A 27,634-nucleotide genomic window follows, 5' to 3' on the forward strand; every position below is an offset into this window, starting at 1 on the left:
CTATCTGTAAACCGTTACAATTTGGGACAATGATTCCCTGGGGAAAAAATCTAGAACAACAAATAAGTGCCAGAGATACCATTCTTGGTATTGATATTATTTAACATTGAAGGTTTGGGGAACTTTTATATTTTTTCATACCTGTTTTCTCCTTGAGCTAAGTCATGTTAAAGAAACATAACAGTAGCATTAAGATAATGTTATCTTGTGGAACCAGGTGTGTATAGTTATAACTTTACTACCTGTACTGTGTATGAGCGAAGGAAATGGGTGCCTTTCATTTGCTGCCAACATCAACTATGACAAATTAACAAAAAACTTTTTTTGTTTGTAATTCAGATGATAGGTTCTTACTATTCCCATTACCCCTTTCTCTCTTTAGATTTTCTCTGGTGTTGTATTTTTTTTATGCTGTGCAATGACTTTATTCCCAGCCCAAAAATCTGACAGAGGTGATAGAAGTTTTACTATTATTCCGGGTTCTTTCTTTTTTATTGAGGAAATTTGAAGTGTGTGGGTGCCAGGAAAACTGACAAAATGGTTTCATGGTTTTGTGCTTGCTAAGAAATTAGTCTTTAAAAAAAAGTTATTGCAAAATGAGTGTCATATTTTAAAAACCAGCGCTTAAAAGAAGCTAGATGAGATGTTCAAAAGGGGAAAAGGCTATTCAAAGACAATCATGCGAGTAAGACATCTCTCTCAAACTGACAGCCTGACACAGATAAAGCAGTCAATTTGGTACTAACTTAATCCAAGCTAATGGGAAGAGGATATCGATAGAGAACCACTGTCTGGAGAATAACATGAGCACTTAATCCAATAAAGGCCATGAAAAGTAGCCAGTGGACATTTCCATGACTCTAACTATGTCACCATGAAAAATCACTAATAAAATTCATCCATGCCCTTAAGGTACTGACAATAGAAATCAGGTACAAATATAAAAGTAACATTTACAACACTGTGGACCTCTGCAACTTTTGTATAAGTAATGGAATGTGGTAAAGAATGCCGTCTTTCTTTTTAAACGGATAAGGAGAATCTTATACCCAAATTATTGGTAGAAACTGGAAGCATTGCTTGTAAAGATGGAGTGTTAGTAATGTCAGCAGAATAGTATATACAGTAGTCCCTTTAATTTTCCTGCCTTTTATGATGCATTTTGAAAGTGAAATATCTGAATAAATAGCAAATCTGTCACTTTTTCTCTGCAGTAAATAATAAACAGCTTGTTTTTCCCATCCGTATATTTATCTATATTTACATCACAATTAAAACAGTTGTGCTGAACAGCATTTCTGTCTTAGTTTTAGTTGTACAAGAATACATCCAAAAGACAACATATTGTTTTTTTTCCTTCTAATGTGCCACTTATAAAATCAAATCATACACAAGTTTTGGGGAGGTTCTCAAATGGTCCTGGCATTTCAAGGAGAATTCTCTAAAAACAATGGCCTTTTATGGCACAGGAGTCAATGAGGCATTTGTATCTGGAGAGAAAGCAAACGGATTGTTTTTTTTTTTAGAGCAGACATGTTTTCGATCTGAAGTGTGTGGTAAAGCCTGTGTTAGCAACACATGGATCAATATAATGAGAGAGGACAGTGTATGTGTCCATCTAAGACACAGAATGGGTTTCCATAGGCAGGTATTCACAACACCAATTAACACCATTATGTTTATCAGTATAATTCTAGACATTTACACAAACTCATTCATGGTTAATTATTCTCAACAGCAATTATTTCTCTTTTATATATCATGTGTCTCTTTTAAGCAACTATATTTACATGGATATAATGCATCTATGGAACCCAAAAGTATCTCTGATTCAACAGTGTGAGTGAGCGTGTGAGAGAGAAACAGAGAGAGAACGAGAGGGAGTAAAAGAAAACAAGGTTAATCTGGGCTAATTTGTGTGAAAACAGTGTTGATTGATTGGTTAACTGATACATAGAACTAACCAGGAGGTTAAACTCAATGCAGAATATTTCACCTGTGGTTGGATTCAAGTGAACAGGCACATTTTGAAATATAAAATGAACACATTAACTTGACAAAAAACAATCTATTTTGACATTAGTTTAACAGAGCTATGCAACAAGCATCCTGATGATGGCCCAGATGATCAGCATGTCTCTTCTTCCTCCATTTACCACATTAGGGCAATTAAGCTAATTAGACTAAGAGAAGGCCAGCATTCAAGTTTCCTTCATTTGAGCTAAAGTGGCGATTGATTGGAAGAGAATGGAAGGGGTGGGAGGCTTTTAACGAGGCCTGCAATAATTGCTATGCATGCCTTTCTGCAAGCTCATTGAGTTAGTTTTAAAGCTACCGTACTGTTCATTAATGGATCAGTGTCTGAGAGTTGGTTCGTCAATGCCATACATCAAACAGAATTTCAATTAACACAGTCAACATTCTGCAAACATTCCAGATGTCGCAGAACATTCACATACAAGAGTGTATCTGCTCATTAACTCATCACTGACACATTCATTTTCTAAAAATCATCCTTACAATTTTATTTAATGTTTTTTAACCATGATATACAATTTCTAAAGTGAAAGGCTACTCGGTAGGAAATTACTATTAAATGATAAACAAATGCATATATTCACTGGAAAAACAGCATCATGCTCAAGTAAAACAAATTGTAAGCGTCTCAGATTGCAATGAATTTATTAGGCATGTGGCAACTGTTTCGCTCTATCAAGCCTGGCTTCCAATTAGCAACAATGTGACATACGCTGAGAGATGTGAGATTTCTCTGTGTGAACTCATTTTAAATTTGCTTATGCTATTGAGAGAGAGCTCTGAACCAGGAGCTTGGAATGCTATGCCTCATTTGCAACAGATAACAGATTTAATGGCTTACACACTTTGACAAATAAGGTGCATTTTCAGCCTTATTTAGAGATGTTTACACATTTTCCTCATCATATACATATATGACAAAATACTGTCTGTGGGTTATAGGAGCATGTGAATTATAAGCTCTATGAACTCAACTATCAGGCCATAAGAGAGAAAAAACTGCATGTGGTGATTATCACTCCTCCCCACTCGATCTTCTCTTTATTTAAACTACAGGGCTGTTTCTCTGTCTTACACTGGAGTGGGATCTGTAGGTCATATCCCTGGGCTTTTTAGATAATACTGTCTGTCAGGAGAAGACATAAAATAATAATTTAAAAAAAAAAAAAATCTAACCACATTAACATGGCTCTCTTATCTAAAGTGCCAGTGAAATAAAAACATAAAAAAGAGAAACCTGGTGCTGGAGCTGCATTCTATTTCCATCTTCAGTATATTGGATAGCGTCCCTTCTATCTAACATCATTCCTCTAACTCCCTGGGAATCTGGTTTGCAATATATGTTATCTGTGTCCCAAAAATATACATTCTCCTCCTCCATCAGAGTAATCCAATGAGAAAGACTCAAAGGGAACATTTAAATCAACATGCCAAATTCAATCTCTTTTTTCTTCAGCCAAAGAGGCCTGGTGATGAGCCACGTCCTTAAAGCCCTTGTCTAAGGAAACAGTCACTGTCAACGTTGTTTACCAGAAGTTATGTGGTAACCGAAGAAACAGACGTTTAAGAAGACATTCAGACCAGAGTCTCTAGCCTTGAGTTTAAAGTGTAATACTCAAGAAAGTTAAATCATGAAAACACTTTCTCTGGGCATTGTCATAATCATGTCTACTTTGATTGTGGCTTTAAAGTTTAAAGCTTTAAACATCAGTAAGAAATCAAACATAAACAAACACGAGAAACTTTATTGGGTCATATGATTTACTATGACTTACAAACATCTGTGCATGGAAGTCCCTTTTCTCTCTAGCGCACAGCTTAACAATCCACTCTTTATGAAACAACGCATCTTAATAAACCAACCTGCAACAATATATCCTCCCTAATTTACTAGATGGATAGACGGATCAATGGATAGATGGATGGATGGATTTAGTAGTGTAAAAAGGATGTTTACCCCTCCCCAATCCCCGCCTCTCAGGAGGACAGTTCCTAAGTGCTAGTGGATTTTATGTTGGGTGTATTTTATGGGGGAAGCAGGAGCCAAGAGTTGTAAAATGTTGTGAGAAGGAGGAGAGAGAGGACAGGGGGTGGAGGCGATCTTATTGGAAATCCAATCTTTATTGAGAACAACACACAAACAGTCCACCCCCTCTCCCACCCAGCATTGCATCTCACACTGCTCTGCTCTCTCCATCTTGTGATCGATCATCTCTCAGTGAAGTTTCAGGGAAGACGGATGTGTGTGTGTGTGTTTGTGTGTTTGAGGGCACACACTGCCTCAATTTTTATTCTAGAGAATGTTCTAAATTTTATATATTAAAAAAAAGGATAAAACACTTGAGTGCAGGGCTTTTAAACGAAAATATTCAATTACAGCATGGTGCGATCTCATTAGCACCCTGATGTTGATCATTTTCTCAAAAACTGCTGAATTCTTTTATTCCTTTCATACCACTATTTTTGCAGTCTGCAATTTAAAAAGCTGTATTTATTAAGGAGCAACACATCCCACTTTATTACCATTTGTATTTACAATATTAAAAGCACGTCCATGAGAAAAGTAAGATCCTACTCTTACATGTGCTGTAAAAGCCGTTTCCTCACCAACCTTATATTTATCTCTTTTTAAGTTAATAAACACAAATGCAGCTTTTCATGTTACTGATCAACAGTAAAGCAATAAACACCTGTGTACTGAAGGCTTTAAAGGCTACGTAAATGCAACGGACCGTCACAAAGTGCTGACTCCTTTTCCACATGATTGATGAGGGCTTTTTTGTTGTTACATGTTTTTAATCAATTTATTGTTAAATTGTCTAGAGCTGTTACGACAGAAATGTTAACATATAAGAACGAGAGAGTTCATATCAACCTTTGTGCATCGCTACTGTAAGAGTTGCTGTTATAGAACAGTGCTGAGGTATGAAAGTATATACACAATGTCATATATCCTAATACTGCGATAAACAGGAGTTATTAAGGTACAGGTCCTGCACAGTTACTGTTCATTTAGTTTAACACAATGTTTCAGGAAGGAATCGAATCTCAAATTTCCTGCGAGGAACTGTCAAAGGCCTTTATCAGTTAAGAAGATTGAACCTTTTAGAGGACAGCCTTTTATTTTCTCATTTAGTTCCTGGTTGTGTTCAGTGATACATTAGCAGGACTACTCACATAGTTTAATCAATATCTCTATGTGCAGGAGCGAAGCAGCACGGTGGTCAAGATGAATATTTCATATTTGGTTTTAAAAAGGTATTAATGAATAAGTAGGTCTAATGTATACAAGACAGGTTTTTAAAATCACATTTCAATTTAGAGGATTTACTCAAATAAATTCGGCATATATTACAGTTCATCTTCACCTGCCAGATTTGTTTATCTGAAGGCATCTGGGATTACTTCTGAATTCTTCAGCCAAATTCAAATCCTTTTATTTCCAAGACAACAGGAAATCAAATGCTTTTTAAAAAAGGAATTTTTGAGACAAGGACAAACACTTTTTTAAAATAGGAGTATTAAGATGTACATACACACACTGACCCTTCATTCACAATTCATATCAAAAATAAAAAATATATAATAATGTAATATGGCATCGTATTCAGACTATTCTGAATTTAATACTGTACAAGAATCAACACTGTGCAACGAAAAGACATCTACAAGCTTCAAACACTGCAATAGGATGCTTTGACCTGCTCTATAAACACAGCTGACATGAAAACATCTGGACAAAAACACAACACACAATCACAGTAGGCTGAATTTAGTAGGCTGAGTTATTGCTGTTACTGAGACACTGCAAAGTAATTAATTTATTCCATATATCAGTTCGTCCGTTGCATGAACTTCAACTAGTTTTAGTCGTGTTGCTGTGGAGTTTATTGTGGATTGCGATCACACGTGTTCATGAAACTGTGCAAATCCTAGGTGTTGCCGAAGAGTAAGGTGTGAATTAATGAAACATGCTGATTACTTTTAAGCATAATTTAATAATTGCAAGCACATTATCACTCAAAACAGCCTCATCACAATTAACATTTCTGTCATAATTGAGCACTCGTGAGTGTCCTTGGGGGTTTTCGAGCTTCAGAGACACTCAACACTCTCTTCGTGCCTTTAAAATTTCACCGGATTTTAGTGTGAAGGTAATGTTTATTACAGCAGAGAGCTGAGGGAGTGTGTTTGTGTTAATGGACTTATTTTTCTTACAAACCTGAAACAGACACCTACTTATTAGAGCACGTAAGATATAGCTAATTTTTTTGGAATATCCTTGGTTTAAAAAATGCATTTATTTGAATCCAGAAGCTGTTATTCTTACTGAAACACTCTGTTTCATTACAATTCTAACAGCAAACGCTGAAATAAAAAACAGGTTATAATAAGAGCAAATCAGTTTTTTAAGGATATTATCATTTATTAATCTGTAGAGAAATATAAAGTTTATCTATAGGGTCTACTAGAATTAAATACAAACAGCTACCATTCCTGAAACATACTATTACACTAATAATTCACAACTGTCAGGGGGATAGATGATTTAATGCACGTAATGATGTACAGGCTACAATCAAAGAGGAAGGTGGACAGATTTAAAAGGGGGTGGAGTTTGGATAATGATCACTTTTATATTCATGTATTTAATAAGCTGAACATAGTTTACACTCAACATCTACGGTCATGGAAAAGAAATTTGCATGGCAGTAATTTTATTGTGGCCTACACAGAGGCACAGTGAGTAGCAGTGTCATCTCACTGCAAGTTTCCTGTGTTCTCTGATGAGTGTCTGAGTGTGTGCGTTTCCTCTGGTTTCCTGACACTCTCCAAAAACATACCGGTAGGTGGATTGGCCGCTCATAAATTGTCCCATAGAATGAGTGTGTGAATGTGTATGCAGTGCATGTTGCACTGTAATATACTGACATCCCATCTAGGGTGTATGTCCAGGTTTCGGATCCATTGTGCCCATGACCAGGATAAAGCAGTTACTGATGATAGATGAATGTACTTTTATTGTGACCTTTTAGATATCTTGGGGAAAAACAAACTGAAATGAGAAATGTAATACTGGATGAAAAGAAGTAAAAAAAAAAATCACTAAACTACAGTTTCAGTGGTGCATCATGTGTAAGACAGTAAATACCATTGTTCATGTACAAACCTGGACATTGGGGAAGAATGAAGGAGCAGTGTGTGGTTGTGCTCGACATTTTGTATGTTAAACTGGAGGCCAGTGTTTGTGATATCAAATAGCACACCATTCCAGTGTTTAGGTTGTGTGTGTATGTGTGTTTATGTGAATACACTAACGCATCGGATTGGTGCACACTTAGCAGTCTTGAGAAGTCCATTCCAGCAACCAAATTAATTACCTCTGGACAGTCTGTTAATCCTCACGCTTTTACACCCGAGGCCCAGCGGCCAGTCGATCAATGCTGCTTGGAGGGATGAATCAGTGTCCTGTCTCACTAACTCTTATCCTTCTCTCCCACCTCCTCTCAATACCTTTTTCCCTTGCTTCTTTTCTCTTACACTCCTATAATTTCTTCAGCAAACTCCTATCTAAACCTCAAACAGGATATTAAGCCCTAAAGGTTTCTCTGGATCTGCTTCTCAAAGCATGGCTGCTCAAAGCCATTGTCGTCTTGGTCTATAGCCGTTTTGGAAGAGAATGATGGACAAAATAATAAACCCTACGCAATTTTACAGTGCTGTGATACCACATTAATGTCAAAACTGCCAAATAACCATGAAATGCTGACACTGATCCTGGCGACACAACATCTGTGAGGCTGAGGCGTCCATTCTCTATAAAGTGATGTAATCGACAACAAATTCCCACCCGAATTGCAGCATATGGAATTATTTCTCTTCAGGGAATTGGCAGACTGTTTACCAGGCAAAACCCAAGAGTCCCTTCTAGCAATAGCACCGATATGGAAATAAACTTTGCTTCCATCTAGTGGCTATAAACTCTTACCATTGGGTCACCTAAAGCCATTGAGCAGTCTTTATTTTTGACCTGACTACTGCCCTGACTTTACAGGGACATGAAAAGAAATATTTTGCTCTTTGTATAACCTCTACAAAGATTTACATATTATATCACTGATACGAAAAACACCACGAGCAGTAAAGCATGTGACCTCAAAGCTCGATGTCAGGGTTTGAGAAAAAGTTTGGGGGAAACACTCATCACTGAACAACCACCAAGAGATGTGCAAATAAGAGTAAGTTTCTGCCATCTTAAAATACCTGCACTTCTCAATACACACCACCCTAATATACTAAATATAAATGTTTCATCTGAGTTGTTAATGTCTGATATTCCCAAATGGTTGTTTTCAGGACTGAGGGTATTAACATCACTGAGACACTTTTTAACAAATGCCCATTAAGTCTATTCCTGGCAAATTTGAAAAAATAAATAAATAAATAAATAAATAGGTTTGCTACTCTGACTGACGTTTCAACATGTTTACAAAGTTTTGTGTCTTTTGGGAAATTTCCAACCAAATTCACTCAGGATTTGAACCCTTATAATGCGACTATGAAGTCTGACAAGTCTGTGAAGTCTCACAATAGTTTTTGATTCCGTTCAAAAAAAAATCCTTCAATACAGATTTGAATACTCTATGATTACGTTTATATTTGCGTTGTGCTGAACTCTTCTACGACACTGTCATGATGATTCATGTTAACAAATTTCACAAATCAACCAGGTAGCGTTAGCTTATATTAGCCGATAGGCTAGATTACATTGACTCGCTCAAGAGGTTCTTGGGCAAAGAAAAAAAAAACTTTAAAAAACTGAAATTAGATTTGGCAAATGCATTGCTATTCATTTCAAAATTAGTCTAAGGAGATTTTTGAACGTTAAAAAAAATTAATAAAAACTATAAATAATTAGTGATTGTAAACATAAAACATATCAATAGACTGAAAAGCCGCAGAGGAGCAAACGAACAGTCGCTTGCGTCTCTTAAGACGCAGGTCCATCAACCATGTTTATCTCTTGTTAAAATATAATAAAATAATTCTCTTTGAATGAAGGCAATAAAACAAAATGTGCATTGTGTTTTAGCCTGATTAAATTTGTAAGTGATTTGTCATATTCTGTAGGACTGCAAACGTATAATGTGGTTTCACAGATATCAGAAAATTTACTGTGCAAGCCAGAATTCAGATCTTCATTTCATTTAGATATGCCATACAATAACACATGGGATCAATTTATACTGTTGTATAACATGACAAAAAGTAGATTCAATTGTTTGTATCATTAGCCTTAAAATACTCAATATCCACATATACCATGACATTATACATGCTTATATATCCAGCAGTACTTGAATTATATTACTAAACTTGTACTATACTCAATAAGACAGCTTATCCATTTTCAAATTTCACTTGATATATATACAAACCCCTAAAATGAAGGACTACATATTTTAAGGGCTGTGGTTCATATATATGCTACAGGGAGCATAGTAAATAGCATCAGATCAAGGCTGAAATGATTAAAAAAGCAAAAATGATTAGGATTAGAATTCTCTGATCCATTTTGAGGGATGAATACTGCTGAACTTATAATGCTAATGAAGCTTACAGCTTTCTTTTGCTCAAGAAAGCCTCATTAACACAAAAAGCTTACAATTTTAAACGTAATATGTCAGAAATGTAACAGAAAATGCTACAAACTCCTATTGAATAAAAAATTTACCATGGTAGAAAACTGAAAAGCTTAAAAATTGCTGTCACTTGAGACTCCTTCCATAAATGTTCACTAATAGATATTTATAGAAACTTTCACCATATTGCTTTTCTCTCTGTTTAATAATAATAATAATACTTCAGTTTATTATTAGTCTTAAATTTTGCATCTGCCACATGAGATTCCTATGAATTTGCTGTTTTTTTTTTAAAATAATCATAAACCAGTGGTTTGTGTTATAGTCAGCACTAATATCAGAGCTGTTATAGAAAATTAATAAACACATTTTGATTGTGTAAATAAAAATAATTAATTTTACATTTTTGAAACATAGTCACCTCTGTATTTTGTGATTGTAATATACATACTGTAACTACCCAATTTATTTTTTGTACTGGATTAATTTTCTGCCCAACTGTCTCAGACAAAAAAAAAAAACAAAAACATGAACGGATGCTCCAGACATAGCTGGTCTGAGAATATAGCATGAGGCACACCATGACTATATTTCACTGCATAATCCTCACCTGCATTGGCAATGGCATCGATCTCCAGTTTAGTGATGTCACCACGGAAGAGAGAGATTTTCTGATTCAGTTCATCATTGGCCTTGTAAAGAGACTTAGCAGATGCAGCACCTAGTTGCCAAAAAGGAAAAAAAAATGTTCAGTATGATAAAATTAAGTTATTCAGAAAAGGCTGAGCAAACAGCAATGAACTCTAACACATAGAATACAGGTGTCTTGTTCAAGACTAGTCGTCTTTCATAACATTGGATGCAAATGAGTCACTGGGGTTATGGACATGTGGTAAGAGACCTTTACAGAATCAGAGCCAGATCTTTCTATTGCACTTGGTTGCTTGACTCCAGACAGTAACAGGAGCTTTCCTTTAGGATACTTGCATTCTGACCAGAATTGAGAAAGACTAAATGTGATTTCTGTGCAAAATTATTTTGTAGATAATAATAGATTTTATAATTTTATAATTTTTATAATTTTCTAGATGTAATAATAGAATTGTAGGTGATACAGAATGCAAGAAACAATCAATCTTATTTTACTGGTTAATATTTCTTATTTAAAAAGGCTGCTTTTTTCATGGCAGGAGGTCTTTTGTAGGAGAACCATGTTATAAACAGTGTGTTATTAAATAAAGTGTGCGGGAGTTGGGTAGAGAGCTGATAAAAAGAGCTGCTAAATCTTCATGAGTTATTATAAGTATTTAGTTACCTGAGTGCTTCCAGACAGGAACCTTGTCCAGGGAGATGTAGTCAGTCCTGTACAGCTCTCTTCTCTCCTTCATGCTCATGGACAGAAGCTCCTCTAATATGGCACACAATATAATGATACAAACCAGAACGTCACAAACACGTGCACACGCACACACACACACACACACACACACACACACACTCATTAGAAAAACAGTTAACTGAGGCATTTACAGTAATCCATTTTGAGACCATTAAGCATTTACTGATATTTTAATATGATTAAAACTGTATTGTTACATAGACAGAAGGAATAAAGGCAGGTTGTAAATATAAAATTGATTATTGATTAATATAAAGGTAATTGAATGAAGGATAAATCACTATATCTATTATTTGCCTTTTATTATTTATTTATTAAAATGTAGTTACTGTATACTCTATATACCAGCTATCAGCTGCCAAATCACAGTCTGAGTTGACTATGCCCAGTTGGTAGGCTATAATCTAACTTCCTTATTACTGACGAAATTGATTATTAAGTAAATGTTTGACACTTTGGTGCAGCACAAGTGGTTAGCGTTACCATCCCACAGCTCCAATTCCCCAATTCTATTTTGAGCTCTGATTCCTGGTTCATGTGTCACATATCATCTATGTGTCTGTGTGGGTTTTCTGGCTTCCTGTTCCAAAAACACTTCTTCTAAGGCAGCGTTGTCCAATCTTATCCACAAAGTGCCGGTGTGGGTGCAGGTTTTCATTCCAACCAAGCAGTATTCTAGTCTCATTCCCACTGCTCCTGATAAAGCTTCCAGATCCAATGCAACCTGGACTGGGATAAATTGGGTAGTGGAGATGCAGGAAGTGATAACTTGTCCATGAGGACATTCTTAAAAATATTTTGTTATAGTTTGCAGTAACAGTTAAAAAAAAAAAAAAAAAAAAAAGGGGTCGGTAGGTAGGTCTAAATTTTTTTTTTTTCAAGTTTCAATGTAAAAAAAAAAAAGTACAATTTTGGTGATGGTGATTACGTAGGTATGACTTTAAACAAATTAGCATATCGTGACGTCACTGACTGGTTCTTCAACCTGTGCCTTCGGGAGCATCATTGCAAACCTTAGTTTGATGCTGCGCACAGTTTTTCCAGAACTTCGTGGCAAGTTAAAGCGGTGTCGAGCTGTTTTAGTTAATTTTTTAGATGTATTATGGTGCATGAACCGTTAATATTATTTTATTGTTTTTGTGTTAGTTGTTTGAAGAGTAAATAAAAAGGTCGGTCTTAACGCAAATTAAAGCAAAAAAAAATTTTTTTAAATTGAGTCGGTCCTAAATTGACAGGGTCAGTCGGGTTACGGGGCAAACAAGAATATTTTAAGGATGGACTGATGTAGTATTAATAGCACGATTTCAGAAATTGTTCCCTTTCTACGTAAAAGCTGAAAAGATGGTCTACCAGTTTGACCATTTTGAACAGTGTTGTGGCAACTGGTAGCTGGTCAGCCCAAGTTGGACTGTAAATTTGGGTCTAAGTGCTAATGCTAAATAATGCTCTCTGTTTTTTTTCCACCAGTCCAAGAATAACACTAAAATAAATAATCTTGTGCTCCAATTCTGTCAAAGCATAAGGGTTACAGGTCGTAGTTGACCTAGTCACAGCAGAGGAACTCACTTTTCGTTTCTTTCCAGTCACTTTTATCCGTGTCTAAGTTGATCGGTGTGCGCGCGGCCATGGCACAAACTGCGCTGGAGCTCAGCGCGGCGGCGGAGACACCGGCAGCTCCGAGCAGCACTGCGACAGAGCGACTGAACACGCCACTGGACACGCTGAAACGTTTGCCCTCAGAGCGCGTGGCTATATTTATACCACCGCGCGCGCACGGCGGGGTATTTGCAGCGGGGTGAAACACGGTGAACTTCACACCACGCGAAAGCTGCTGCTTTTCCAAAACCCGAGTTATCACGGGCACTGAAACACGAGCCGTGACTTTGGATATTTGAAACGCCATAACCTAAATTAGCAGGACTCTTCCCAGTGCTTTCAAATCCAATTCCATTCAATTGTTTATCCACCTAAACTTTGCTTTCATATACAGTGAAAGCGAAAGTAAAGCGTTCTCATGTACCATTAAATCTGGTCCAGTGTATGTTTACTTCTCATTTGTCTTTACCGGAAATGTCGGTGTCTTATTATCCTACACTGCCTCCTAGTGGTCAATACACGCACTGTGATTCATGATCTAACTATCCAGTTATCCTGTGGATATAATGTATAATGTCCAAGAGATCTAAAGTTCTGTACTAATGTAAAGCTAAACATTACTACTACTAGTAAAGTACAGAATGTCAAAGATCTACATCTAAATGCATTTAAGGTTAATGGGTTAAGGTTTTCTGGATGTCCCTCCCAGATCTATGTAGATGAAGAAATAGGTTAATAAAGAAAAAAGCTTAAGGTATTGTGCTTTAAGTGAGCATTGGATCCATGGTGTGTCCACACCTCACTCCTAGTCGTCCTTGAATTTACTGTGACATTGACCATAAAAAAAAAAAAAAAAAAACAGTTCTAGAAGATGAACGATTGATTATATTATGCAGTTTCACCCAGGCCCTGCGATGGGTTGGCACTCCGTCCAGGGTGTATCCTGCCTTGATGCCCAATGACGCCTGAGATAGGCACAGGCTCCCCGTGACCCGAAGTAGTTTGGATAAGCGGTAGAAAATGAATGAATGAATGAGTTTCACCCAGAAGATGATGGGCACCCTTTTAAGTCTGATTCTCGAGAATACTTCCAGAGGTCATGTAATCTCAGGGAGTTTTTCCTTTGACACTCTTGACTCTGGTTTGATATTTTAGGGATCTACATCAACATCTGGATCTCAGGAAATCTGCTTTCGTTACATGTATATTGTTAAAAGTCTTGTGCAAATAAATAGATGTTAAAAAAAGCATGTTAGTGTGATTTAAACAGTTTTTAGGTATATAGATATAAAAACAAAATAACAACACCTATGGCAGCAGTAATGGATGGAGCTTCCCAATGTAACAGTGCCTTTAAAAAAGAATAATAATATAATAAATAAATGAATAAATTAATAATGTAATTAAAGTACAATTAAAGCCATTTGCTTTTTGGATTAAAGTAGGCACCACACATATACCTTAATGCAGATAACAGTGTTTAACATTTGAATTTAATATTGCTTGTAATGCAATACATACATTACCTGCTAGTTGTACAGTAGCTTATAAGAAAGTGCATTACAAAGGTTATTATTTTCCCATAATAATATGTCCCCAAGTGTTTTATTCCTCTTATACCACAGCAGTTTGCCAGATTACATCATAAGGATGCTAATACTCACACAATTATTTATTAATTAAAGAATGATATGCCATACTTGTTAAAATCAGTTTATTTCACCACATTGTGGTATATTCCTTAGGTTTCTTATATAGACTGATTACACGGTCTTGTGAGAATTGATTAGCACATAGCTTTTATTACATTTCAGGGTTTCTTGTCACTAAGCTTACATTCATTCTGAGAATTACTGTATCATCTGTAACTCACAAATAGAAGAACATATAATAGCTTTTGATAATTCAGTGAGGTGCAACTTTTTAATTGCAATTAATATCATTAAATATTAAAATTTGAATAACATTCACAGAGCTGGAGTAAATTTCTCTTCTCTGTGAAATTAAAAATTGGACAGGGTACAAATAGTCCATGTTAAACTGAGTTAAAAAACCGAGACTCGAGAGAGTTAAAGTGTTTAACTTTTACACTGCCCTCTAGCGGGAAACATGAGCACCAAGTATTTAGAGAAACTAGCAAATACAGTACCTTAAAGCAATCTTGGAACACAGAAGGTGGTCCAGGATCTTTTATAAAAATGCCTGTCTAATTTAAATGGGTGCACACTGCTTTACAATTAAGAACATTTAAGGTGAATGAAAACTTACACGAGTGACTGCAGCAAGAATAAAATCATTTACACTGAAACTTATTTCCTATAAAGTAAGTTCCTTCCTATTTGCCTAAATAAACAAGATAAACGGTTATTTTAAGCTCTTAAAATAACACACCCAAAGAGATTGTGGTCGCACACTGTTCCGTTATACAGAAACTGACAACAGTAACACCCCTTTTCACTTAACTGCGGCAGCAAAAAATCCAACACCTTCAGTGTGAAGCCGAGCAGAAAGATATAAGTCACTTTCAGAGGTGAAGACACTTCACTCCCCAAAGACAGAAAAGGTAGCTATCTTTATTTTATTGATGACAGTGTACTTAATAGTGTGTATTAGTTATTTGATATCAATCTGTTTAAAACTAATTTGACTAAAAAGGAAAAGCCTTAAAATGACAAAATAATCACCTATAGAACCTTAAACCTATAGAACCTTAAGTGCTTGTGAGAAAATATATCAGTGTACTTATGAAAATGTATGTTTATTTAAATAGACATGATCCTGGGATCAAACAAAAACAACAGCAACAATAACGATAATAGGAATAGGAATATTTACATACAGTAACATAATGTATAAGAATATGATATAAAAATCTATATTTTATATAGATTTTATGTTTAAAAAAGTTAAATTGTGAAGACAATGCATTACTCATAATGTAAATGCAAATGTAGACTATTTATGGGACATCATCCTTCATTTAGTCTTATGTGGGTGGAAAATGTATAAAAGTATAAATAATGCTCTTGGAAGAAAAGGTTTATATGCAAAGACAATGAAGTTCTCCTTTTTGCAACTGGATCTGATATCAGTTACTTCTAAAATATTGGCAGCATAATACTTTATTTCAAGTACTTTATTTCAAGAACAACATTTTTCTACCATCGTCTTAACTGTATATAATCAATGTAAAATCTAAGGAAATTAATATGATGTCTAATTTATATTCAATCATTTATGAATGTTGTATAAAATAGACAACTAGAAAAAGTAAATTATACATTGGTTTGTCCTTGTGGGATCCTTCTTTGTTATTTTTTGGATCCTACTACAGAGGATTTTCCTTACAGAATAAGTTCCAGGTAAGGCGTCTCTAGAAAGCTTAACCGTCTTTAGAAAGAACCTTAGAGGAAACTGTATCTTCATTTAAATACGAATATCATTCTAATAAAGCTCACTCAATCAATCATTTTCTACCGCTTATCCGAACTACCTCGGGTCACGGGGAGCCTGTGCCTATCTCAGGCGTCATCGGGCATCAAAGCAGGATACACCCTGGAAGGAGTGCCAACCCATCGCAGGGCACACACACTCTCTCTAATAAAGCTAATAAATAAAATATGTTGCAAGAGCAATATGAGAATTGTACACAATGGACTGGTCATTATGAGGACTCTTTGGGTCCACACCCTTCCCCATTCTTCTGTGCTGGTGGGGGCGTGTGTGTGTGTGTACGCATGCCTGTGTATGGTTAAAACTGACTGTTGATGTTAAACTGAAAGAGGAAACATGGTTTAGTGTGATTGTGGTAAAAATGGGAAGTATAGTGTATTGCAGGGCAAGACTTGGAAAATTAATGTCATAAGGGTGTGTGTGTGTGTGGAAGGAAGTGTGTGCATTTCTCCATACATGTGTGAGTGCTAGCACAATCACACATAACATGTGATAGACAAGCCAAGTCATTCTTTTTAACAGCATGTATCATGAGGTACATCATCATCATAAAAACGTTATGTAGCACATGTTTGGTTTTTTTCTAGAGAAACAGAAAGAATGTACTCTCACACGTACTCGTGTACAATTCTTTACCCGTGTAAAAGATATGTAATATACTGTATATGTGCCTTTATAGTTTGGCTGGTACCAGAGCTGTTCCTGAACTGAATAAACACTAAATAAACACTGACATTTTTCTGGTCCAGAAATAAACTCCACCAGCAGCAGGAAACACGAGTCATGACTTTTCAAAGCTTTGTATGTGAAAAGGCAAAGCTTCCTAATGATTTGAAATAAAATTCAAATTTTCTCGGCAGAATGCAGAGAACTCTGAAAATAACATACTGCTCCTTTAAACATGTTTACATTTTTACAGTATTTATAGCACTACTCTATGCATACTGTATGTCCATTAAATGAGATTCTTGCTTCTATTGCTCATATTTTTTCTCTCATTTTATTTGCTCTCTCCAGCTCTTTGAGGATGGCGGCATGGGACCTGTCAGTCACTGTGGAGGAGCTGGGCCCTGATGCTCCACCCCTTAAAATCAGCGTAACCTCTGACCTCCATATAGGCGGGGTCATTCTGAAAATTGTAGAAAAAACACGTGAGTTATATCCAATATTATACATCCTGCATGGGTGGAGGAGTTTGAGGGTATTATTAACAAAAATTCTTTCGTACAAACAGACTTAGCAACGTTTATGAGATACACATGCAAAGTCAAACCAGGTTATAAGACATCTAGCATATATTTTGAACAAGACAGGATCTTTAAGATGCTCATTTATACTGTATGTGAGGTAAATATATTCTGATTAATGTGATGAGTTAAAACCCCTGCATTAATGGTTGTATATTTCGACCTCTTGTATTAGAGATGCAGAAGGACTGGTCAGATCATGCAATTTGGTGGGAGCAGAAGCAGCAGTGGGTCTTGCGGACAGCCTGGACACTTGATAAATGTGGGATTCATGCTGATGCTCGACTGCTCTTTACCACGCAACACAAGCCTCTGCGGATGGGCCTTCCTAATGGAGTCACCTTGCGGCTCCACGCCTGCTTCTCCAGCACCTTGTTTCGAACTGTCCAGGGAATCTGCAGGATTCTGAGTAAGAAATTTAACATGGTGCTGAAGTTCAAAATGATATCAAAGCTCGCTACAAATTTCAGTGGCACAATACAGCAGGTGTATTTATTTCTATTATCCTATATCTAACAGGGTCTCGTGGCAGATCTGTGAAATTTATAGTCTGCCTTGGTCAAAAATAAATGTGCCATAATTTATTGATTGCATCCCAAATCATGGCCTTGCTTGTTAAGGGCATGCTTCTTGTCATGTACTTTATTTTGTGGCTCATATACAGAAATCCTAGTCGGTCTGATGCCTTCTAGTTAACATGAAGTTTATTTTTGTTTATGATGGCCAGTTAACAATGCAGTTAGATCAAGGGATGGGAGTAGGATGGAAATGTTTCCAAGTGCATTTAGTTTTTGTGATAAGGGAAAAAGTGAAGGTGTATCTGTGTCTTATTTTGCTTTTCTTTTTTTTTTTTGCCAGGGGGAACCACCACAATGATCAATTTATTATCGTGTATAGAAACAATGGTGTTCTTAAATGGGTGAATAGTGGCATGGTGGTGAAATGGGCAGTGTTGTGAACTCCCAGTTCCAGCATTTTTAATTTGCACCTGAGCTCGGGTTACTGATACAATGCTCGGTGTTGAGCATTGCATGATTTCCCTGTGTCCATGTGGGTTTCCTCAGAGCTCTTGGTTTTCCTCCAAACTCACAAAAACATGCTATATGGCTACACTAAATTAATCCTAGGCGTGAATGTGTGAATGGTGAGATCGGATGATCCCCAGATGAGACCCAGTGCACCTGTGACCAAGATAAATCAGCTAATGAAGATAAATTAATGTGTGAATTGAATGAATGAAAGATTTTGGTGACTTTATTCTGTTTCCATCCATCTATTTCTTCGTCTCTTAGGCATCCGCCATCCAGAAGAACTGTCTCTGCTAAGGCCAGTGGAGGAGAAAAAGAAAAAGAAAGACAAAGATTCCGTGGAAGAGGAGTATGACCTTACAGACGTACCACTAACATCAGGTATTTCACACAACTGTGTAGCTTAAATCATTACAATCTCAAAAATAAACTACCCTAATATACACTGACTAAACATTTTATCTAAGCCCAGTTGAATAGGTCTTTATTTTTATTCACCTAAAACAAACTATACTTTCAGGATCAGTTCCATTTCTGTATGATGGCATGCCGGCTCATTTCGCTGACTCCCCTAAAACTGAGGCAGTCTATAAAATTCTGTCTATGTGCCAGCCGTCTCCTGCTCCAGAGACCATCGCTAAACTCTACCGACCAGCCAGCAAGGTGGACAAAACACACATCCACACCAGGTATGAGCAAACACTACTGAACAGATCTTCATATTGCGAATGCAAAACATTTATGCTGCTCTTTATAATATTTCTTTTTATTCAGATGGCTAGATTCATCACGCTCCCTCATGCAGCAGGGGATACAGGAAAACGATAAGCTGTGGCTCCGCTTCAAATACTACACCTTTTATGATATGGACCCTAAGGTGTGTGTGCTTCTGAGTGCCACAAGAAAAAATCTCTTATTAGTCTGAACTGTGCAATACAGATGAGAAATTATGATAGGCATTCTGGAAATACTCGCTCAAAACCTTATTTCTGTCAGTACGATAAGGTACGTCTGATGCAGCTGTATGAGCAGGCACGCTGGGCAATCCTGCTGGAGGACACAGACTGCACTGAGGAAGAAATGATGCTGTTTGGAGCCCTGCAGGTTTGTTCATTGGAGTAGAGGTTTGCAAAGCTAAAGAAACCTTTCCACCTGCTTCACACACGGCGCCTTACAGCCACTTACAGGAAACAAAGGTCAGACTTCAGGGTGACAAAAACAAAACCTTTAAACCACAATACACAGGCAACACCCACTAATCTAGTAGCAGTGCAGTTTAATGTGCTTCTGTGAGTGAAAACAGAATAGAAATACCGATTTAATGCTCGTGTTTCTAGTCATTTTTTGCACAATATATGAGTATCAGTCAATGAAAGATTAAAAAAAATCTTTCATTTCATTGCTGATGTTCTAAATATAATTAAAATATAATGTTTTTGCTCATCCCTAAACATCTTTTGATTGCCACCAAGCATAAGGCATCATATGACAAACTGACAATATTTAATTTCACTCCTATATCACCACTAAAATTCACGTACTGACCTCTTTGCAATACTATTGTTGATGATTCCTGTCTCTGTTCCTCTTTCTCTCTTCTGTGCTCAGGATCTGTTTCAGTCTTCACACCTTTATAACCGTTCTTCTGGGCACAAAATCCTAGTCAAAGGAATAACCAGCTACAACTAATCCTACTCAAAATATTTTTTAACAGTTCATTTCTTCTGATTTTTCTGACGTGGACACCAAAAATAAAAACTTACTTATATAAAAATAAACTGTCTCTCTTCGTGTCTCAGTACCATATAGGGAAGATGTCACTGTCTCAGGATATCAGCTCCACCCAAGGCATGGATGATCTGGATTCTGCCTTGAAATCTCTTGAGGTCAAGATAGTGGGAGAGAACAGCAGCACAAATGAGCTGGTAGGAAACTGATTAGCTGTTTAAACACTGCCTGATCTACCTGATTCTGTTACTCAGTAGTTAGGTTTGATACTGATGTACAATTGATCATACAAGTGCAATTATAAGAAATGCATTAGAGGTTTTGACTATTTAAACGACTGTTTAGGATAACTTGACCCCACCTGAACTGAATGACTACTTGAAAATCTTTCGGTAAGACAAATATATTTTTATCTTTTGTTACACATTTCCCCCTTTTTAGCACTAAAACGGGACCAGAAGCATTAATTGCGAGTCATTTTAATTGTTTTGATATTTAGGCCCAGGAGACTAACTCTGAGGGACTACAAACAATACTGGTTCAAGTTTCAGGACACTTCTATCTTCTATTACAAGAGTAAAGAAGAAAGCTATGGCGAGCCCATCCAGCAAATTAATCTGAAAGGTACACACACACACACACACACACACACACACACACACACACCCCACACACACAAACAGAAACAGAAACAGAAACATAGACATGGTTTGACTAACAAATGTAAATTTTACATAATTGAGATTACCCAAGAAGGATTTTCTTTAGAATGCATTTCGATTTGAATGCCGAAGTTTGTTGCTCTAGACAAAAACACAGACTTGGGGCTGTCTGGGTGGAAGGTATGGCATGTTCTCACTCGCGTGTCAATAACAGTGACACTGGCCATGAACATTACGGACATTTGTGAGGTCATGTATATGTATGGAAGAGGGCTGAGTGTGCTATGATGCAGAATGAAGAGTTAGTCGTCACCATCCCTGGTTCAAAGCTGTTCCCTTTTTACAGACTACGTTTCAGTTGATTACATTTTTTTTATTATAGTTTGAATTAGTATGTTGTTGCAGGAAACACCGTACAACATAATTCTTTTGTTCTACTAGCACTGTTCAGCTAGTCCTTCCATCTCTCAGGGTGAGAGGTAGGCATATAGCAAGACTCATTTCTTTTCTTGCACTGAGGTGGTGGAACGTACTTCCCCTAGATGTCTGAACAGCTGAGACACTGGCCATCTTCAAACAACGTTTAAATAATAATAATAATAATAATAATAATAATAATAATAATAATAATAATAAAAACTTTATTTTCTATAGCGCCTTTAAAAGTAGCATCTCAAAGCGCTTCACAGAAGAAAAAGGAAACATACAATTATATAAATATGTTAAAATAAGTAAGATATAAAAACATACCAAATAACAACATACTATCAAAACAAGTAAGTTAAAAAAATTAATTTCAAGTAAAAGCTACCCTAAAGAAATAAGCTTTAAGGGAGGATTTAAAGACACTAAGGGATTCTGCTTGCCTAATCCAAATAGGCAAGGAATTCCAGAGTCTTGGAGCTACAGAAGAAAATGCCCTATCACACATAGATTTTAAACGGGTATGTGGGACGATTAAAAGGACAGTTTCCGAAATCGGAGAGCATGCACAGGTGTGTAGGGGGCTAAAGGCTCAGTAAGGAAGTGAGGAGCCAAACCATTCAAAGCTTTGTAGGTAAGCAAAAGAACTTTAAAATCCACACAAAATCTACAGGGAGCCAATGTAAGGACTCCAAGACTGGAGTGATGTGATCCCGTGTCCTGGTTCCAGTCAGGATTCGGGCGGCTGACTTTTGAACCAGCTGTAATTTATTTAGGGTACCGTTTGAAACCCCGACCAGCAGAGAATTACAAGTGATCTTAAAAGTTGACCCAATGGATAAATGTAAATGCTAAAAATTAAAGGTCCCAAAATTGATCCTTGAGGAACACCCGATTTCACAACATCAATATCAGACCTGCAACCACCCATAGTAATGTACTGCTTTCGATCTGAGAGATAAGACTCAAACCAGCTTAGTGCAGTCCCAGAAACACCAAAACCAGACTCTAACCGAGTAAGTAAAATTGAATGATCAACAGTGTCAACGGAGATGAAGAAGACTCAAGATAGAAAGACAGCCAGAATCAGAAGCTATTAGCAAATCATTAGTGACCTTAACTAAAGCTGTTTCAGTGCTGTGGAGTTTTTGGAATTCTGATTGAAGGGGCTCAAAATGATTGCTTAGTAGTAAGATGAGAATTCAATTGATTAGCAACAATTCGCGCTAAAATTTTGGCGAGAAACGGAAGATTGGATATGGGGCGGAAATTATTGAGGTTATCAAAATTCATGATTTCTTTTTTTGTACGGGGGTCACAGCAGCAATTTTAAATGTTGCTGGCACTACACCAGTACACAAAGAATCATTGATGATGCATAATACAGCTGGACATAAGGTAATAAAACACGATTGAAACAGCCTGGTTTGTACAGAATCAACAATGGATGTGGCAGCTCTCATTGCAAAGAGAATTCAAGTACGTTGTGGAGAAGCTTAAAAGATGGATACCAGAAAATTCTGAAGCAAATGAAGAAGAAACAGACAAAGGAAGAGAAGAAATAATACATTTACAAGTGTGATCAATCTTAGAGCTAAAGAAATCAAGAAACTTATTTCAAAAGTGAGTTGAGGCAGAACCAGTCAAAGAATAAATAAATTTAAGTAGTTTGTTGATGGAATGAAACAATTGTCTCTGGTTATTCTGATTGTTATCAACGATCTGCACAAAATAAGCAGATCTTGCTGCTGCAATTTTAGTCTTATATTGAAGTAAGTGGTCTTTCCATGCCTGCTGATGGACAGTCAGGCCAGACACACGCCACTTACTGTACGCTCCACTGTATGACATGATGTCTTCATTGCACGCAGATTATCGTTAAACCAGGGAGAGGATCGTCCAAAGGAAATAGATCGTGATTTCAAAGGGGCAAATAAATCCAGGCCAGATGAGAGAACAGAGTTAACCATGAAGACTTTGTCTTCCAATGCAGCAGATGGAGAAAAACAACTTAAAGAAGAATCAATGAATTCAGCAAAATCAGAGTGGTCAATAGATCTTCATTTGCGATAATTTGTAATGTGAAAGAGGTAGTGCTCATGTCAGGCAGCTCCATATTTAAATAGACAGCAAGATGATCATATAGTCCTAAGTCAGAGGTGGACAATTGGGACACAAATGAACCTTTTAGGATCACTAAATCAAGAGTGTGGCCTTTATTATGAGTAGGAAAATCCACTAGGTTCAAATCAAAACACTCCAATAGACATAAAAAGTCTTTTGTTGTTATAGAATCTTTTAAGTCCATTTGAATGTTAAAGTCACCCAAAATGAGAGTTCTCTCAAATTTGAGGCACAACAAGGACAACATATCTGCAAATTCAGACAAAAAGTCTTTATCTTAGGAGGCCTATATACTGTAGCTATGGCAGTGGAGAGGGAAGCAGATACACTCAGTACAAGGCATTCAAACTGAGGGACATCCACAGGGCTCATAATAAGTTTGTGATTATACAGAACAATGATTCCCCCACCTCTACCAGAGAATTGCGGGACATCAAACAAGCCATATCCAGCAGGAACAAGTTCATTAAAGAGAAGACCATCAGACTCTTTGTGCCAGGGTTCTGTTAGACACAAAAGGTCCAATTTTTGTTCTGTAATGATGTCATATAACATCACAGCCTTGTTATTGACAGAATGCGCATTGAAAAGTGCCAATTTCAGCACGTGGGGAACAGCTGATGAAACCCCACTTGCTTAAGAGCAGATAGGTTGTTAAAATGAACCCCCAAAGGCCTTAACAACAGCCTTTCAGATTTGTGCAGATACAGTATGTAGCATAAGCGTCAGTATTAGATAACAAGCAAGAGAAGCCGTGCCCTAACGAGCGATATATGTAGCGCTTAGGTCTCAATATTCCAGCATGATCACAGCGAGCATATATGTCATTCGCCAAATAAAGACCTACCTAGTGAACCAGGGTTAATGTATTCATTGATAGAGACTTCAAAGCACTTTTGTACGTTGCTCTGGTTAAGGGCGTCTGTGAAATGCCTTAAATGTAAATGTAACATTTCAAAATGTTATATTTCTATTCAAGAACCATATGGGATATAAACGTTTGCCGATGACTGAAACAATGCCATTATTATACATTGAGGCACACAAGCTGTTTGTAATGTTGTCAGTCCCTGTCAGTAGTTTCTGTGCCCTCACAAAATCCTTTCTGTTTACGTGAAAACAAATGTCTCTCTGCAGGCTGTGAAGTGGCTCCTGATGTGAACATAGCAGGACAGAAGTTCTGTATCCGACTCCTTATCCCAGTGCCTGAGGGCATGATGGAGGTGTATCTGCGATGTGAGAATGTAAGTGATGACTACAGCGAGATGGTTGATTTGGGAATCAACTTCATGCAGCATCACAGAAAACAGACATCATTCTGTGAAAGGTTACAGAGCCATGTTTTACTTGACAGGCACAAATCAAAAAGTTACAAGCAACATCTGTCTCATTTCACCAGAAGTGTTACATCGCCTGCTGCCAGCACTCTACTTATATGTTTAGTATGTTCACAGATACTTACATCAACCTTATACAGAATGGACCTCATTTTACTGTTCAATACTTTTCTGTCCCTGCAGGAGAAGCAGTACTCTGAGTGGATGGCGGCCTGTAAGCTGGGGTCTAAAGGTCTGACCTTGCTGGACAGTTCTTATCAGAGCGAAGTGAAAAACATCCAGACCTTTTTGGCCATGCAGCGCTCCAGTTCATCTGCTTCAGCTGCACAAACTGACGACAGCATTAACACACTGAGCCTTGTCTCACCTCGCTACACAAAAAAATACAAAGCCAAACAGGTACAAGGAAAAATATCTAGAATTCATGAATAATCGGCTAAAATAGATTCTTTGAAAATGTGAATGAATGAAGTCAATGAATGAGAATGATGTCAAAATTCATTATAAATAGGAATAATATAATATTATCCCATTCAAATGTAATTTTAATATTCATTTTTTTAAGTAAAAAAAAAAATGTATAAAGCAGACATTCAGCCATAGCACTCACATGATGCATAGATCTCTGTAAAAATTCTCAATTTTATTTTTAAGTAATAATACTTTTTATTGTCAGAGTTACAACTCCTACTTAGTTGTTTAGCTGTATAAAGTTCATATTAAGGTATACATTTGAAGCCAAATACAAAACACACTTCAATTCATGGTTTATATTTATGACGTTTCACTCTTTTTATATGTCAATAAAATATTAATTAATAATTTTTATATTTAATTTTTTTTTATTAATTACAAATGTTATTATGAATGACATTACAAACATGCTTCATCTTTGATCAATATGCTAACAAGCAGTTAAGCATGCAATATGCTAACCCTCGCAGTTAACTCCACGGATCCTGGAGGCTTATCAGAATGTGGCTCAGCTCTCCCTTACAGCAGCCATTTTGAAGTTCCTCCAGATCTGGCAGTCGCTGCCTGACTTTGGCATTTCCTACGTTATGGTCAGGTAAGAAGGCACTCAGTATTATTTTGGAGTCTGAGATTTATGAAAGTAAGAGCCAGAACGCTTTCACTAGAGGTGCAAGGCTACTGAATGATGATTAACTTTTTTTTATTTTACTGAATAACAATTTAGACTGGAAATATAAATTATAGCTGCAGCGAATTTTAATTTTCAGATTTAAGGGTAGCCGTAAAGACGAGGTCTTGGGCATTGCTAACAACCGCCTGATCCGTATCGATCTGGGAGTGGGTGATGTAGTGAAGACCTGGCGTTACAACAACATGAGGCAGTGGAACGTCAACTGGGACATACGACAGGTCGGTCATGAGCAATTCAATTGGTTTATCAATAAAAAGTCTATTTTATCATCTATTTAATTATAATTTCACAGTGAAATGTTTGGATTTGTGCCTTTACATTTTCAACCATGCTATAATTGTTTTTGGATGTGTTTCTCTACAGGTGGCCATTGAGTTTGACGGCAACATCAATATAGCCTTCAGCTGTGTGAATGCAGACTGTAAGATAGTGCACGAATACATTGGTGGCTACATCTTCATGACGACGCGTGCAAGAGAGACCAGCGACACACTGAACGAGGAGCTTTTCCACAAACTCACTGGGGGCCATGATGCTATTTAATCTGCTTTAATGCCTAGCAGGACATATAGTTAGACATTTATAGTTAGAATTACCAGTTGGATATCATTCCAGTAAATCTGCCTTGTTTTTAAGTTCACATGCTTTTTTTTTTTAAAAAAAAAAAATTTAAGTATTTCAATGAATATTAGGTATATCTGGCTACCATAAAAAGCTACATGCTACAGCTTAATGATGTGGTGAAAAATCTTCCTGAAGAGCTGCAGTGCATGGTGTGTGTGTGTCTGTTTTTAAGGGTCATCACCTATTTCGGTTTCAATGCCATGTTTATAACTACGCAGCATTGTGTTTAAATGGACTTGCAGATATATTCATTTGTCCTATTCACTGACCGACAAGTGAAATAGTGATTAAATATATAAAATGTCTTCATTCTTTAGTATTTATCATTTCTGCACTGTGTCTGAGAAGGAGTGTACAACTGTATGACCTACATGACAATAAACTTGAAACGTACTGTACTTGCTCCCTACTGAAGCACAGTTAAATGTAACTACAGAACAGATTTATTTAAATGCAACAGGAAATATAAATAATTGTATCAATACGTTAAGAAATCTGCACAAGACATACACAACACTCTACCATGTCCCTTGAAAGTCGTTTTAATTTATTTAAGTGACAGCTGAGGAAACCACAGTCTATCATACCCAGCACAAGAGGCATCACATCGACCAGCAGTTTTTCAAATCTTCACTAAAGAACTTCCTTATCTTTGCCCAACATCATGCAGGCTTCAGTTTACCAGACCACAACCAGTGACTGTCTCTTTTCAGATAGTCTCTATGACATGCAGCTCAGTGAGACCAAACTTCTGTTATGTTTAACCTTCATGTTGTATTTAATGTGTCATAACTTTGGCTTTCTTACATATTTGCCTGAAATTTACCAGGATTGTTCCAAATTATGAACTTTGCAAGCAAAATTAATTTTGTCTATTTTCGTTGAACTATGTGTTCAGAACAGTATATACTACGCGTTCGTGATCCTCTTGAGTCATTTTGACTCGGCCACATTTAGTGGGGCAATAGTTCACACTTTTGCCCTTTTCAGCGCAATGAACATACATACAGACACAAAAATGCACACATAAAATGTCCACTAACACACGCACCCAAAACACACACTCACACACACACAAACACACACACAAATTGGGCATTGCATTTCATTAGACCTCCAGAAAAAAAAAAAAGCCAAACATTTGTAAATATTTCACACTTTTGATATG

At 36.8% G+C, this 27,634-nt stretch overlaps 2 protein-coding genes across 2 annotated transcripts in view; one reads left to right on the forward strand and one right to left on the reverse strand.

Moving 5' to 3' along the window:
- Positions 1-13,136, reverse strand: part of macrod1 (mono-ADP ribosylhydrolase 1) — a 69,009-nt gene extending 55,873 nt beyond the window's left edge. Inside the window, exons 1-3 of the mRNA XM_060885369.1 lie at positions 12,646-13,136; positions 10,996-11,088; positions 10,291-10,401 (exon numbers count right to left, since the gene is read on the reverse strand). Coding sequence (XP_060741352.1) covers positions 10,291-10,401; positions 10,996-11,088; positions 12,646-12,982 — 541 coding nt within the window. The 5' untranslated portion in view covers positions 12,983-13,136. The remainder of the gene's footprint in view (positions 1-10,290; positions 10,402-10,995; positions 11,089-12,645) is intronic.
- Positions 13,137-15,101: 1,965 nt separating this feature from the next.
- Positions 15,102-26,875, forward strand: fermt3b (FERM domain containing kindlin 3b). The gene is made up of 15 exons (XM_060885363.1): positions 15,102-15,238; positions 17,146-17,279; positions 17,551-17,784; positions 18,668-18,784; positions 18,924-19,092; positions 19,178-19,280; positions 19,400-19,507; positions 20,203-20,328; positions 20,477-20,523; positions 20,631-20,755; positions 24,478-24,584; positions 24,861-25,076; positions 25,622-25,746; positions 25,919-26,060; positions 26,206-26,875. The coding sequence occupies exons 2-15, from the start codon at positions 17,156-17,158 to the stop codon at positions 26,383-26,385; spliced, it is 1,923 nt and encodes a 640-aa protein (XP_060741346.1). The 5' UTR covers positions 15,102-15,238; positions 17,146-17,155; the 3' UTR covers positions 26,386-26,875.
- Positions 26,876-27,634: the final 759 nt, after the last annotated feature.

This window comes from Tachysurus vachellii, chromosome 13 (assembly GCF_030014155.1).
Source record: "Tachysurus vachellii isolate PV-2020 chromosome 13, HZAU_Pvac_v1, whole genome shotgun sequence".
NCBI lineage: Eukaryota > Metazoa > Chordata > Actinopteri > Siluriformes > Bagridae > Tachysurus > Tachysurus vachellii.